This window comes from Glycine soja, chromosome 9 (assembly GCF_004193775.1).
Source record: "Glycine soja cultivar W05 chromosome 9, ASM419377v2, whole genome shotgun sequence".
Classification (NCBI taxonomy): domain Eukaryota; kingdom Viridiplantae; phylum Streptophyta; class Magnoliopsida; order Fabales; family Fabaceae; genus Glycine; species Glycine soja.
In genome coordinates this window covers 11,551,625-11,568,495 of record NC_041010.1, presented here as the reverse complement: position 1 = coordinate 11,568,495, position 16,871 = coordinate 11,551,625, and the positions used below count along the sequence as shown (strand labels likewise).

Sequence of the window (16,871 nt, the reverse complement as noted above, 5' to 3'; positions counted from 1 at the left end):
TTTTTTTTTTTTTTTTTAAGTTTTGAATAATCATATTCAAATTTTTGAGTTGACATTTTGAAATAAAGAAACTAATGTATAAAAAATAAATAAAAATTATAAATCAAGATTATAAAAAAAATGTTAGAACAATAAAACCTAATTGCTAACTTACAAATGAATTACTTTATATATTTTTTTAAGTTGAGATACTTCACCGCAATGTTCTCTGAACTTTGAAACTAATAAATGTAAAACAAAAATATTTTAGAATTTTAAGAAATTATACAAAAATAATACCAGAACTGAATTATAAAAAAATTATAAAAATTACAATCGTATTTCAAAAAGCAAAAAAAGAGCATAAAGGCTTCAAATGATTTAGCCAAATAGACAGAAGAATTATTAAAACAACATGTGTAATACCTTACATGTGAATGAAAATAGGAGCATCAAAGCCAAATCACAAATCAAAAGCAAAATAAGGAATAATGAGAAAAAAAATCAATAAGTGTACTTAATCAAATGAGAATAAAGGAAGAAATAATCTTCATGAACAAAGAGTATAAATGAGAATGAAAATAATATTTCAACTAATTTGGGAAAGAATAGAGAAAAAATTTTGAATTACTTTTGATAATTAGAGAAAATAAGAAATAAAATTTTAAATTAATTTAATGAAAATTGATATATTCAAATTGAGAAACCTCTTATATATCTAATCGAGAGATAGACTAATTAATAAGAATTACTGAATAATTAATTTTAAACGAAAACTAAACAATAAATTATGAGTCTTATCGAAAATTAAAATTATATTTCTTTAATATTATTTTTTATGGGTATTATAAGAAAATATATATCTTATAATTATTAATATATTTTTTTGAGGCCTAATTTTTTTAAGGCTTAAAAGAACTTTAGTTGTTTTACCGACCCTTTCAAGACCCATGTTTTTGCTTTCATTTTGCTTTTATTTATTGAAACACATTTATAACATTTCTAACTTCAATCTAAATATTCACGAATACTATATGATTTGCTTTTAAAAGTGTTTAAAAAAAAAGAAACTGAGAAACAACATATAACTAATTATAACAACAGGAGATGATACACCATTCAAATAATTGATTTCCACATTCAAGTCGTACACACATTAACATAGATATAGTAGTATGTCATAAACATGCTGAATGCACTTGGACGAAGCTGATTAGTTGACCTCAAACTCGAACAACTGTCTAGCAATACCAAATATAACAAAAATTGATAAAAGTGATAATAATTTATATTTTTTAATTAAATAATTTAAGATTCAAATTTTAATTGATCATTAAATATAAAATAAATAATATTAGAAAACATTATTATGTGAGCTCACAATTTCTAATAAAAATTACTTTGAGTGACAAGATTATTTTATACCAATATGCTTAAAAAATAAAACTTACCACAAGCAAGAAAAAAATGGTCTTCAACAAAAAAAAAAACAAGAAAAAAAGGTTGGCGCTGGACTCCGAAGGACCAAACAGTCGCGTGCGCCACGCGCATCCCATCCAGCGCGTGGGAGCATATCACCACGCCCTCCAAAAGTTCCTCTCTTTCCGCGAAACAGCACGTGTCAACGCGTCACACTGAGCTGGTTCCACGCACCACGTGGCACTTTCCTAGCGGTTGAAGGCACAGATCCCATCCCAGCCGTCAGAACCATCCTCCAACAACACACATAATAATATTACTACTAGCAGGTTTCACACTGCCCATTTTCTCTCTCTCTCTCTCTCTCTCCTTTCTTTCTCTCAGTCTGGCCCAAATGGAACATTTCTAGAGAGAAAAACTAAGGGCTGGTTTCTTTGGTTCAGTTCCCACCACAGGTAACAAAAATCCCCTCTTTCCAATTTCACTCTCAACTTTCTAACATTTTTAAAAAATTTTCAGCTTCTTTTTTTGTTTTTATTCTTCTTTAATTTTCGGGAACTGTTTGTTTGGATGTTAGTTATGCTGGTGCGTAACCGAAAGTTGGACTTCATTGTTACGTTTTTTCTTCTTTTTTTTTTGTTTTTGTTTAATTTGTGGTTTTGAGAACGTTTTCTGGTTCGGTTTTTGCGACTTCGCGTGTGGCAATTGCGATTTGCTTTGTTTTTGTTGTTACGATTTTCGGGGTTGAGTTCCGATTTGGCCCGTCAGTTCATGAGTTTCGTGTGCGTTTTGCGACATGGGGTTTTGGGTTTTGGCTTTTCAGTGTTTTCGCGTATTGGAGTATGTGAATTGTGTTGAACGTGTAAATTCTGTTTGTCTTGTTGATGACTATTATCCTTAGAAAGTGTCGAACATTAGAAAGTGGTCAAAGTGTGTGTGTGTGTGTGTTTTTTTTTGTTATGTAAAAGTGATTTACTAATCTGGTTTGAAAACTCAGCTAGAGATGCTGTTTTGTTTTTCTTATTTTTTTTTATTAAATTAGGTTTTTGTGGTGTGAGTAATTTGGTTAGGACTTAGGACCTAATCAGAGGATGGGAAAACAATTTGGACTTTGTATATATGACTGACTCAAGGGAAATTACTTTATTAGAAAACCAATTATTTCAAACTTGAATTTAATTTTGCCAAGATTTCTTTTTTTTTTTACCTTGATAATGTTATGGTTCTGACTTTGCATCCTTTAACCAAGTTGTGTTTGAAGATGCTATTCTATACGGCGGCTGTGTTTTTCCTTTAGACTTCTTTGCTTGGTGAAATCATTTTTTGGCAAAGGGTTTTACTTTTATGTGCATTCTATGTTTTGGTAGTCTCCAGTGTTTGAGTAATTTGATGTAATTAATAGGCAAGGAAACTGCTAATATTTTTGTACATATAGTATTTTATAATTTGTTATACTTATCTATTACTTTGTAATCACTCTTTTCTTGATGATATTGTTTTCTTTCATATAACAAGAAAAGAAGACTTGGGCTTTTAGTTTCCCAATTGCATGTTTCCTATTTCTGATTCAAAATTTGTTGCTTGCTACTTGTGTAATTGTATTTTTTTTTCTTTGTTTAAAATCCTTAATGTATATTTTTACTTCTATTATATATAATTGGTAATTTGGATTTCTGTCTCTTTTTGTGCAACAGCCTCTGCTACTTTGACTGTCTAGAGGGACATTGGTTTCCCACGGATGTGCCCAGAGCAAGATTGTTGCACCTATTGTAAGCACAAATCAAATGCCATCCCTAAAAATGAAGAGCAAAGTAAGCGTGAGCTGTTTAACAGAAACAAAGGATCTTCATGTGTGTCCAAAATCAAAAATAATTTCCAAAAGCCCATGTTCTAAAATCATGATTTCTACTCAAAAGGCTGAAATAGACACTACTGTTCAAAATTGCCTAGATGGTAAGTGGCAGTTTCCAATCCGTCTCTGAGATTTCTGTCTAAGTATCTTTATAAATTTGTTTTTATTTTTCTAGTTAGTGTCTTTAACAATGATTTGTGCTTTTTGCTTCACTTCTTGCTCTTTTTTAGCTTACTTTATGCTATTTTTTTAACATATTATATAATAAGTTACTGATTTGAATCCTTCTAATCTTGTATGGACAACTTGCAAAATCACATGACCTTATGATATTTAGATTTTCTTTATTATGGACAATTCGTGACTTTGTATTGTTCATAATTTACAAAAACTAGCTTCTTACAGAACAATTCTTGCTGATCTACCTGGCTAATGATTACCTTCATTTGTTTTTTAATTTAAGAAAAGGAGTGATCTGTGATATACATGACTTTTGGCATTCTACTAGGAAAGATAAATTGAAGAACATCTGTGTTCCTAAGGGATGTAGATCCCCTCATGTTAGTTTTCCAAATTACCATTTCATGTGAAAAAAAGGAAAGACATTTAGGCCGTCCTGCACTGGGTGCCACACCCCTACACAGGGTCTCACAAATTGTCCTATGTTATGTCAATCTCTCACCACATGGCAAAGTCATGTGAAAAAATCAGGTGAGAAGATCTAAGTCCTTGTTGTAATGACAGAGATAAAAACAAACAGACTGAAAATGTAGCTACTTTAGTACTACAAGGGTAGTCCTTGCTTTAGATGAAATGGCTTACCTATCTTTGCCTTGGTCATGTGAGTTGAGACTGGCTTTTGAGCCTCTCAGATGAGGAGGTAAGAAAGAGTTGTTCTGTGTGATATGGCTATGGATTTATGATCTGAGATGGAACTTTAAACTTTGGTTTCTGATAAGCATTTTAAGTAGTTCTGAACATGTAGCCTACTAACCTTTAGGTTTCTCATGGTCGTCAATTTTTTCTTTTTGTAAGGTATTGGAATCTTTGGATCAGAGTTTTCTTAAGTGCTGTTGTGCCGGCATCATTATTGTACAGCTATTAAATCATTATTAGGGTTTTCTTAAAGTTTTTTAATGTAGATAAAGTTGTTTTGGTAAGATTCATTTTGTATAAAAGAACTAGTTTTTTTAATCTTTTTGACTGAGTAAAGTTGGCGAACTATAAAATTGTGTTTCCAGTTCTGGCTGTTATTCTTGATATAATATATTTCTGTGCTGTAATAGTAGACATTACTTTCTGTATACATACAATCTTCCTTATTTTATGGATTTGTGTTTAAATTTATGCTCAAATTATTTCAATTCCTCAAATTTGATGGTTCTTACTATTTCTCTGCAGTTTCCTCAAGGACGCAGCCCAAAGATGTTGCATGTGATCAATCTGTTGATAACAAAGAATTTCTAGATAAAGAAAACTCTGAATCCGAGCAGCAATTTTCTGTTTGTTCCTCTGTCCTGGGAAAAATGGTAGAGTTTGATTTTATTGGCTTTAGACAATCTTTATTCATTGGAAGTTTACTTTTTGTTTAATTTACTAGTAACTCGGTGTTAATCACTACAATGGTCAAGACAACTGCCACAAATGGAGTGTGGATTGTTTGATATAACCCATCATAAAAAATTGTCCTAAAATTAATGTATCCACGGTTTGCTCGGCCTTGTCATTCTAAAAGTGTTCCATAACTTCCTCTTGCTAAATTATTGGGTTGAATTGTTTTCATAAGTTATCTTGTCATAAAGTTAGTTGTTTATGAACCTTTTCTATTTCTAAACTTAGCAAACTTGAATTGTGAAATCAACAATAAAAACTGAACACTCTGTTGGCCTTGTCAATTTTCTGGAATGATGTAAAACTCTTAAAGGGCTGAGGATGTTATTTTTCCCAAATTTTATATGCAACATTTTCTTCAATGCTTTTTTCAAGTGTTGGAGCTTGTGAATTGGAATGCTTTTATCCTCCCCCCCCCTGCTTTTCTTTGTCTATGATTATTTTATTTTTTCTGCACATAGACTTCTGTTGTCTGGTTCTTGATAAGATGTGATTAACTTCCTTTACTTTTATTTATTTATTAGAGTATATTAACAGTTAGTGTTTGGAAGTGTCGTAAAAGCAATATAATCAAGTGGTAATTAAGAAGTCCTCCCCTCCCTCTTCCCCGCATACACAAAAACAGGAGAATGAATGCAATTTAACACACGAACAGTTCCTGTGTTTTATTATAGGTGGAATCTGATTGTCTTGATCTTAATTTATTAATGGCACAACTGACTATTGTTTCTCTGTTTTCTAGGAACTAACTAACGCCTGTACAGCAAATTTAGAAACAATTTTTTCTCCTGCTTTTGAACCTATTGAAGTCCATTCACAACATTATACTGAAAAAGATGCAGGTATGACAATTCTGTGCTGTTAGTGTGTATAGAAATATTTCCTATATGTATGGGGGGCATATCTAGTGAGAGTAGTGGCTTATTGGGAGAAAGAGACAAACAATGACTGTTTGATCATGCATGGGTGACCAAGATTATAACCTAAAAAGTTTGATTGTGAGAATGATTTGTGAGAAATGAGAATAATGAAAATAGATTATTAGATTTGAATGGTCAAGATTAAAAGAAATAACTTTTTTAAGTTGCTATGTGATCACTATAAGAGTAATGAATACTCTTATAATCACTAACTAACTTTTGATCTTGACTATCCATGTATGGTTGTATAATCTAAATTTATAGTTCTCACATTTTTAATTAGCCATGTTCTTGTTATATATGCCTCTCTCTCTCTCTCTATATACACACACACACACACACACACACACACACAAGTATGTATGTATGTATAAGAAGCATATCAGATCAGATGAGGGATGAATGTAAAAGGAGTGAATCTTTGCTGTATAATTTAAATAGATGGTTAAAAACAAAACTAATTAAAGCAAGGAATAATATGTTTTTGGTTCTTGAAAATATTACATTTTTTGTTTTATTCTGTCTCTATAAAAATTGAATTAATTTTTGGTTCCTACATCTAAATGATGTGGTCTTAGTCCCTCACAAAACACTAAAAACATATGTAGTAAAAGACTAAAACCCTATGAAGCACGGACACAAGACAAGACATGGACACAGACACCGGGACACAGCTAAAATCTAAAACATAGGACACGACACATACATACATACACACACACACACATATATATATATATATCAAGACAAACAAAGGGTGTATCAGAAACACGAGATGAGAGGAAAGTTAGCGAAAAGAAAAGCAACATGAAGTAACAAACAGAGGGACCACAAATGCGAAATCAGCCAAGCAAGACAACCAGACGCTGACGATGCAATGACGTATGGAAAATAACCAGTGACATTGATGTACTCGAGAATTTGAGTGGATGCTGTTGTGCAAAAGGGGCAAACCACAAATGTGTCTGATGTGTGTCCAGATAAGTGTCCGTTGTGTGTTTAGAGAGGTGTCCACTACGTATCCAGTTGTTGGAGAAGTGTCTGCTGTGTGTCCACTTGCTTTGGAGAAGTGTCCTTGGGTTTTTGACTCCACTTGCTTTGTTTATGATCTTACTATTGTACTTGATAAACTGTCTACTTGTGTCATTAAGTATGTTTTCCTTGGGTATATATATAGTGAAGGCATGAGGGGTGAGAGGAGTTGATGTGTCTTTTGTGAGTTGACGTCCTACATATGACCAAACTCTTACTTCTATAAAAGTGAAATTCTTCTGTATCTAACTGCTGCTTTGGCAATTTATTTAAATGGAAGAAAATGCCTTCATATTCTTACAGATTTTTATCATTCAAGATTGACAGGTTATACAAAATCCAGTTTTTCACAATTCCTCTTCGGTCCAGTAAACTCATAAATAGTTGGGATCCATTACTATTAAATAAATTATCTTTCTTTTTTGGCCAAATCCGTAGCTATTTTCAGCATTGAATAAATTACTATGATGATCTATCATATTGGTACCATACATAAATTTAACCAAGTCTTCTTGATTTATTGTCTACCAGTTTTTTTGTTATTTAGTATGTAATTATGCATATACAATAATAGGATGACATTTCAAATTCCCCTTACAACATCAACAAATAGTAAGCCATAATCCCAACGGTCTGTTACCTGGGTTTACAGCCACAAAATACCACATGATTAAAATCATAAAATCATTCCATATGGATTTTTATCCCCAATGCTATGCCAACAGTGTCTGTTGCATGCATATGCTAACACTGTACATTCACTTACATTACATTACATACTTATACAATTATGACAGGGTATTAGAAAGCTTAGAATTCAGCATATCAAAATTATGATTCTTTTGGGAGAATTGAAGATAGGATTTACGGGTGTTTTTAGGTCATAGGTTTAAATCTCCTTGTAGTCATTGTAACAAAAAATAAATAAATGAGAGATACATGATAGTCATAGCATAATGGTTAGTGATAGAGGTCTAGGAGGGGGCACTGAAAATGTTTCAAGTACCAAGTGAAACACTTGGAGAGCTCCATGAAAAGACCTTAACAAGGGCTAAAACCAAGAGAATTGATGAGGATTTGAAAGGAAATATCAAGTTGAAGAAAGGCTGTCAGGAATTTAGTGACATAATTGTATTTTGGGCCTCTTGGGCCCTATTTTGTGACCTAATATGTGTTTAGGGCCTTAACCTTGTTTCCTGGGGTATAAACACCTTTTTACAAACACTTGTAATCAGTTTTTAGATGAATGAATTGAGAATGACCATTGGGTTAATTGTAAGAGTGAGTGGGTCTCCTGGAGGTTCTTGGATTAGAACTAAACTTGGATTCTTATCAAAGGCTTTTCGAATCTTTTTGGTGGATCTACGGCCTAGACTTGTTGTTTGTGCGGGGTTGTTGACATGTTGTTCAAATCATGGTGTCTATTCTTCATCTTCTTCCTCTTTCTGTGTTTTCGTTTTTATGTTCTTGAAGGTTCATCATTGTTGACCTTGTGTTTGGTTCTGGATAAATCTTACTTGATGACTATTTGATTGTCATTATCTATATGCTAATGACTTTGATTCTATTGTAGTGAGCATTTGTGATACAAACATGGCGGGAGTGGGAGCTGATGAGGGAAGAAGCATATGTGGTTATGAAACATGTGATGTATCAGACTTCTACATTTCTGACATGATCGTTACAAGCTTACCCTTTGGGGGAAATTCCTTTGATGATGATATCAGCGAAACCAACTGCCTATCTGATTATGGATCTGCTGAGCCATCTATGTTTACTGCATCTGAACAGTACATGATCCTGCCTGCTCTTGAAGATGATATTAAAGTTGGTACTTCTGATATCATATCATATGAAGAAGCCGTGATGGTTCGAGAAAGTGCTAGTTTGTATTCAGCAATAGGTCAGATAAGATCCTGCAACCAGGAGTCTAATGTTAAAAGTGACTTGGATAAATCAGAGTGCTTTGATCCTCAGTCATTTATCAAGAATTTACCAGAACTATCAGAAATAGAAGTAAATGGGCAGCCAACCCTAATTCCTAAGCAATCTCCAAGAAGAAAGTCAATAACTCTGGTGCTGGACTTAGATGGTAAGAAACTAAGTTAGCATGTCATCCACTCAATATTAATAATATATTAATAATCAATACTTATTTAATATAGCATTGTACATAAACGGACACCATTAACTTAAATGCTGTTTACATCCAATTCACCATTTCTTATTATATGATTAACTTTCTTTTGATTCATAATACCCTTTTTTCAGTTTTTTTAAATATTATTTTTTCTTAGAGATTGGCCTTACATCATGAAAATTTGTCGCACTTCACTTTTGATTTAAGAATAAATTTTGGATGATTTGTCTTCGAGTATTTAATGTTTTAGCTAAAAAAGAGACATTCATGCAGCACTTTTCTATCCATGGCATGGCAAAGCTGAAATTATTGTGACATATAGGATAAACACCTACTAGGCTAGCCGTGTCTATGACTGTGATTGGGGTTTTAGACCATATCTAGGACAAAAAATTGGTGCCAGATCACATTTGCATCAAAAACAGGAAGAGGCCAGACTGCTTCTAGGACTGAGATCGAGGCTGTATAATATGAGACCAAAAAGTTGGGTCCAGATAGCATTTTGGACAAAAAATTTGTAGGCCTAGATTGAGGAATTGGAGTCCATGGGTTATAGCAAGAGAGAGATAAAATGACCAAAGAGCTCTGAAAAATGTAGAAAAAAGAGGTTTGATATTTGATACTGTTGAAGGGAGGGCTAAATTGGGTACAGGGAAGGTGGCACTGTGCACATTGTCCAGAAAGGTGTTGAGACATATTCACATGTGGTAAACACCGACATTGCATACAGAAATCAAGCTGAAGAAATCATGTGTGTCTGGACATGTGCAAGCTTGAATGAGGATGGAACCAGTGGGGTTGGGCTGGCCTTTGAGGGAGTATTCCAATCTGGTGGTCGGCAGCTTGAATCAATGACAGCCAGTGGTGGTGGCCAGAAAAGTGTGACAGGAAGTCGAAAAGGTGTTGTGTGATAGAATCAGAAAAGGGTCACAGACAACAGTGATCCTGGCAGAACAGTGTGACAAAAAAGGGATTTCTCTATTCTGAAGTGCTGTAGGCTTGATGATTGCTTGAAGTTCCTTTTCAATTAACTTTTTGAAGCTAGCAAGCTTGATTGCTCAATGTAGCATATCGAAGTGTTCCAGTGCCCCAGTATTGGCTCGCAGATACAAATAAGTCGCCTTAAAGTACAATTGAATTTGATTGTGAATTCAATGTATTCATTTGAAATTCACTTAGTTTTACCGACTTCTTTAAGCATCTCTACTGGATGATATTTCATTGTTGCATTCATATAAATCAAATTTATCATTTTTCTGAATGTTGGTTTTTGAAATATTTACAGTTGAAAATCCTATTTACCTTAGCCATCTGTCATGTTTTCTTATTGCAGAGACACTTGTTCATTCTACACTGGAACCCTGTGATGATGCGGATTTCACTTTTACTGTCTTTTTCAATTTGAAAGAGTACACAGTATATGTAAAACAGAGGCCTTATCTCCACGCATTCTTGGAGAGAGTATCAGAGATGTTCGAAGTAGTAATTTTTACTGCCAGCCAAAGCATATATGCAAAGCAACTACTTGATATATTGGATCCTGATGGAAGATTTATTTCTCGTCGCATGTATCGAGAATCATGCCTTTTTTCAGATGGAAACTACACAAAAGATCTTACTATATTAGGTGTTGATCTTGCAAAAGTTGCCATAATTGATAATTCACCTCAGGTACATAATCCGTCGCACTCTGTTGTTGGTTCATTTATCTCTTTTAGTTCCCAATTTTTAAGCAGTTTTTAATCTCTGTCAAGTACTGAATTCTCACCACAAATGTTTTTCTTTTGAATCTGTGGGTAATTAAAAATATTTTTCTTTTCATACATATTAGAAGATTTTCCAAAAAGGCATATATAAAACTAGGTATATTAAAAGTTCCATAACAGTTATCTTGGGGAATCCTGCAGCAAGCACTAGAAGAGCACTAGTCTCTAACTTTTTCCAAGACAATATAACAGGAGAAACTTGAGATTCCTTACATTAAGTCAATGATATCCTACTAACCTTGTGTGTTAGGATGAAAGCTAAAGAGAGGGAAAGGAAGGGAAATTGACTCTGACCTTGTTTTGAAGTTTTTAAATAAGGGGAAGGGAGGGGGAAGTGTTCCTTCTTTCCCCCTCAAAATTAGGCTGGGGTTAAGGCTTTATTTTAAAGAGGAAAGTAGCCCTCATTCTCTCCTTTGTTTGCTTAAACATCCAAACAAGAGGAAATAACTCTCTTCCATCCCCTTCTCTCTCCTTTCAATCTCTTCCCCACTTCAAAACTTTTAAAGGCCACTCTGGCCCTGGATGGGGGAGTTGAGAAAATGTTTTCTTCATTGAATATTTTTTGATGTTTAATCCTTTCACTCTAATAATACATTTCAGGTTTTCCGATTGCAAGTGAATAATGGTATTCCTATAAAGAGTTGGTTTGATGATCCATTAGATTGTGCACTGATGTCATTACTTCCCTTTCTAGAGACCTTGGCTGATGCTGATGATGTCCGCCCTATCATTGCAAAGAGATATGGTAACAAAGAATAAGGTTTCTCATTAGACCAAATTTAGCAGATCTTCTCCTTTCTTCTAGGATTAAGAAAAATTTGGCCTCTAATTAGATGCTAAAGTCTCCTTTCCATTTGAGTTTGAGATGAATTAACCTATACAATAAACTATTGGTTATCTTAGTGTTGAGTCCAGAATTGGTTCCCCTTTCTTCTCTCAGTTGACAAATGTGGAGTTCTGTGTTTCTCTCGAAAGGTAGTTGTAGCAACCATCTCTTTGTCTTCTCTTCCTCCTGTTAGTCTTTGTACAGTTAAAGTTTGAATATTCCATGGCGGTGTACATGAAGTTTATCATATTAAGGAATATAGTTCTGAAAGTTACATATTTCATTTCTGTGTTCCATATGAAGGACCAATCAATTTTCATGTGTGCTGATAGAAATGGAACCTGTTATTTAGTTGAGTTTTACATGGTATTTTTATTATTTATTAATCTTTTTCTTGTCATATACTCCTTTAAGATTATGATTCAGGTATTATTTTATGGACCATTGATCAATGAGTAATGTGTTGTCAAATGAGACAAATTTAGTTTGATATCCTAATTCCTAAGAAATTGTGAACTGTTTGTTCAAGAACAGTACATATACTAGGAAAAACTTTATGAGAAAGTACAACAAATATGTCAAGGGGCTAAATTTAGAGTTGAAATTATAACAATCAAGTTAACAATTCTATGGATAAGATTAAATACTATTATTGTATTAGTCTTTCAAACAATAATTAATTATCATCCATGGTCAAAACATAACAATACAAAGAAATATATGATCATAATTATGAAACATCAAGTTTTGAGAATAATTGAATAGTATAGTTTTGAGGATAATTATGATGACAATCCTATTTCATTTAAGGTTTGAGTTGCATTTTAAACAAATAGCTGAAGATGAATGTCAAATTAATCCCATTCATTATCTAAACATATCCACAGAAATATATTCAGATAAATAAGTTTTAGTTTATTGTCCTACTCTTTATGATTCAAAGAAATATAATTACTGTATCCACTTTCCATAGCTGTTGAGATATTAAGCGGATTATAGAGATGCCCTAGGATATATGATACAAATTTGATTTAGAAAGTATTTTAGCCCAACTTTTTTTGAACTTCTCTTCTTAAAAGGAGAAGTTGAGCCAAACACATTTTCTAAAGAGCTCTTAGTTTAGCAATTTAATTTCTTATAAAGGAAAAGGAAAACAATAGATTTTTTATTTTTTATTTTTAAAGCTAGGTGAAGCAGATTTTCAAATCAAGTTGTCATCTCCTTTCTCTCCCCTCTTGCTGTCCCTGTTCTCTCTATTTCTCTCTCTCACACTCTCTTCCTGTTCTCTCCTCTCTCTCTCTCTCTCTCTCTCTCTCTCTCTCTCTCTCTCTCTCTCTCTTTCCCCGCTCTTTCTGCTCTCTGTCTTCCAGCTCTCGCACTCTCTCAAGCCATCTCTTTTAAGCTTAACAGAATTGAGTTTAGGATGAGGAACAAGAACCATGGGAGCCAAGAAACATGCAAAAATTAGATACTAGGGTGAAAAACAAGAACCTTCATGGGGGAGATGAGACAAACCATGGCGAATTAAAACCAGCAACAATATTAGAGATCAAGAACCAGAATCAAGGTTGTAGAGAGAGCATCAATGGTGAGGAAGCAAAAGAAACAAAGAACAAGAGTTTTCATTTAGCAAATGAGGTGTTCGAGAATGCGAGAAACTTTAGTATGAATATGTAGGAGGAAGATGTGACAGATAGGAAAAGTTTGGTTTCAAGAATTCCAATCAACCTACTCCCGATTGGATCCTCCCAAAACAGATTTGACCCACAATGCAGGTGGGGGTCATCAGCTATGGAGGAGCTCAGGCTCTAATGCATAAGGTCAAGCCACCACAGCTGGAATCACTGGGCTCAATCTTCGATGAGGAGGATGGGTCATGATGCTGGGACATGCAACCCAGCTTCCATCACCAGAATTGCAAATGATACTGATTTATGATCCTCGTATGGTGGCTGAGATAGAGGCAGAAATAGTTAGTCTCGCATATCCAAAGCATTGATGTGTGGGCTATGGTCAATGTTTCTTTGAAGATGAAGACGAGGGTGGAGATGGAAGTGGTTCTGCTACCCCAAAATATTAACTCAGTTCATGAGCCAATGTGTGTAATGGCTGTGGCAATGTCTAGCTCATTGGCCAAGCTGTCCTGCCATGAATTAACAGACCAATATGTGTGTATGGTGGCTGATGCAGCAATAATGGCTGGGTCAAGAGACGAGGTGGTTGCTGTCACACAACCCCATATCAGTGGCAAACATTGGAAGGGAGAAGAAGCTAGGGGCAAGAACAAGGTTACGGAAAATGGGCCAATTTGTTAGCCTAATTAGTCAGGGCCCATATATCATATACCTTTTATGTTGTTCCAAGCCCAATAGAATGACATTAGTTTCTTTTTTGCTGTGTGTGCAAATGGGGTTTGTGCTGTGAGCTTTTTCCTGATTTAATGGGTTGCAATGGTTATCATCTTGTACCTCTTGCCATGGTGCAATTCACAAGGGAGCCAGGGAATCTAACTGCAGTTGCAGAGGCATTAATACTGCTTCGTAGTCAAGAATTGTACAGAAACAAAGCATTAGAGAAGAATAGAGGTACTCAACTGTTTGTATTTGACCAAATGAGGGGTTGATGATATTTTGGGGCTGTTGCAGTGCCAATTTGGCTTGATTTTCATACTTCAAATAGTTGGAACTCCAATGGAGCTTGCGGCTTTTTTTTTGCTGAGGGGGAGAGATTGTTGGGAGTTGAACAACATAAATGCATTTCTGCATAAACATTCTAATAAACCACTTAACATGATTTTTTCCATAATTTGCGTTATGTTTATGCCAATCATTTTATTAAGATTTAAAAGAGGGTATCCTTGTTCATGAGGCTCCCACATGTCTCACATCATTGCGGGGTCTTCCGGACTGGGAAGCCTTGGGTATTCTAAAATCTGATTGGTTAATTTTATTATTATAGTATATGGTGGGTTTGTGGTATAAGAGAAATTAAATAAATTATTGATGTTTACAAGGCCCAAGTCCATATAATTCAAAACTTTCACATAATGAAGTGAACAATAGTCTGAAGTTTCCTATTACACATAGATACTTAAGGATCTAAGGTTAACATTGATAAGGAATTAATTGTCATTTTATCATGTGTATGCTATATTTGCTGTCCTCCACTTCATCATTGTTGTTTTATGGATGACATTTTTTGGATAAAATAATAGATGACTTGCACATTTGTTGTTAGCTTTTGTTTGTATATTTGTACAATAAAAGAGCAACCTGACTCTATGTTGATATGAAAACCATGCTGCAATTGAAAAATATGAATGTTTGAGCGTATGTACTGGGATTTATGTTGGTTGTGCTTAAACATATATCTACTGATTGTGGCATAGATCCACAGACCGGTGTTCAGCACCATTTAAACATAAAGTATTTTGGCCGTCTATCAGGTCTGAGTGGGAAGTCACCATCCTTAATAATTTCAATTGAGTTGTCAACATTTGAGGTAATAAACTAGCTTCCTCTTCTTTTTTTTTCCTTCCCTTTTTTCTTTAAAATTTGAACTAAGTTGTTATTAAATTTCTTATTCAAGATTATCCTGTACTGAGTTCTGGTTCTAGCAATCATTTAATATATCAACTAAATTATGAGCACCCAAGTGGCCTGTTGTAATGTTTTATCTTGATAACTAGACCATTTCCTTGACACTCACACACCCCTGTTCTTAAGGTTCATATATAAAAGACTTTCTGTAAATGAGGAAAGCAGTTCCCGCAGGTGAAGAGAGAATATTGTAATTCAGTTAAACATCCTTCAGCATCATGGATTTGACTGTACTGCTATATACTTTACTAGCAATAAATTTACTTTTATCATCTTTTATGATGGTACGTGGGTGATTAACTAGTATCATTGATTGGGACTGCCATTTGTTTGGTGTATTGGAAAGAGACATAAGTTAAGATCGAGTTAGCTATATGACAATGAGTTTGTTTCAATGGTCTACAAATGAATAGGATATCCCAAGTGCTTTGGCTGGCAACCGGAGGATTTTGAAAACTCATGTTGTCTATAGTTCTGAATCTTCCTATATATTTTTAATAAGATTAGATGTCTTATGCAGCCAGTAGCCATATTAATGTACCCCTCCAGAATATCCACATATAAATCAACCTTAGTGCAGTGGAGTTGTTTGAGGTAATCCAACAGCAACAGTCTTATCCCACCTGGAGGTAATCTATTTTAAAAGGACTAAAAATATTATTATCATTAAATCATTGGTCTGCTACACTGGATATGAAACTAAAATCAATGCGACTATATGTTATGGAAGGATTGAAAGTTGAGTGTTTGTGCATATGGTATGACATTTATGCTATATGGATAACATTCTGATTATGTGGTTTGTTCTAGAAGAGAGGCTGTGATATGATTTTTATATATTTCTTTTTATTTGTCCAAAATTCCTTTAGGTTTGAATTTTAAGTTCATGGACTTGGCCTGTATAAAATAGGTGACTATCACTGCTTTGATGATTGTCTGCTATTTCTTGCTATCTACATATGCTTTCATGATTTTGCATATTCTCTGCAGGTCCGTGAAGAAAATTTTATTAGATTATTCCTCTAATGGCTGTTTGATAGGTATGTAAATTTTGATTGCACAAGAGTCCTGTAGCCATATGTTAAAAGTTAATTATCCCGTCATAATATTTTACACATGTTTCACCTTCATTGCAAGGTGGTGTAAAGTTGTAACATCTAACTTGAAATTTTAAATCACTGTTAGTCCCTTTTTATTTCCCCGTCCTTCATTCCCTGGCCATTTGAAATTTTGTCTTTACAATTGGCTGTGATAGTGCTGAGAAAATACAAATGATTCTCTGCTTCCTTTTTCCTTGAGTACAAAAATTTGGCTATGTAAATTCTAGGAAGAAGGGAATTGATTTTTGTTTTTTTCTTTCTTAACTTTCATCTTTAGTTGGATTAGAATCTGATCATTTAATGTGATATAACGCAGATTACATTAATGTGGTTTATTTATTTAGTTTGTGCATACTTGATATGGTTTATTATATTTTGAATTTTGGAAATTGCTTAGTGGGATGAATTCGTGTAGCACGAATTACTGTGTATAACTGATCACCTGCGGATTTTTCTTTTCTTCTAATTATCAAATTTCTTTGATTTTTAATTAACATTTGAACAAATTATATTGAAACAGATGTTCCGAAAACAATTTCTTACCAACATGTTTCGTATCATTTAGCATTGCTTTGCTGTTAAAGATTAAAAGCAAAACACATTCGAATCATGTAGTTGGTGATGTTA

At 33.9% G+C, this 16,871-nt stretch overlaps 1 protein-coding gene across 5 annotated transcripts; it reads left to right on the top strand.

The window, feature by feature from the left end:
• Positions 1-1,733: 1,733 nt before the first annotated feature.
• On the top strand, positions 1,734-16,583 carry LOC114367818 (CTD small phosphatase-like protein 2). Of its 5 annotated transcripts, none has more exons than XR_003657273.1 (8): positions 1,739-1,853; positions 3,093-3,351; positions 4,652-4,779; positions 5,604-5,703; positions 8,387-8,905; positions 10,287-10,624; positions 14,991-15,046; positions 16,135-16,583. XR_003657273.1 is itself a non-coding variant. In XM_028325023.1 (7 exons), exons 2-7 carry the CDS (start codon positions 3,183-3,185, stop codon positions 11,476-11,478), a joined length of 1,413 nt encoding a protein of 470 aa, XP_028180824.1. In that variant the 5' UTR covers positions 1,734-1,851; positions 3,089-3,182; the 3' UTR covers positions 11,479-11,907. The 5 variants fall into 5 exon arrangements, 3 of the variants coding, with proteins under 3 accessions (XP_028180824.1, XP_028180825.1, XP_028180823.1); XR_003657272.1 differs by having other exon boundaries at positions 16,014-16,583; XM_028325023.1 differs by lacking the exons at positions 14,991-15,046; positions 16,135-16,583 and adding an exon at positions 11,320-11,907 and having other exon boundaries at positions 1,734-1,851; positions 3,089-3,351.
• Positions 16,584-16,871: the final 288 nt, after the last annotated feature.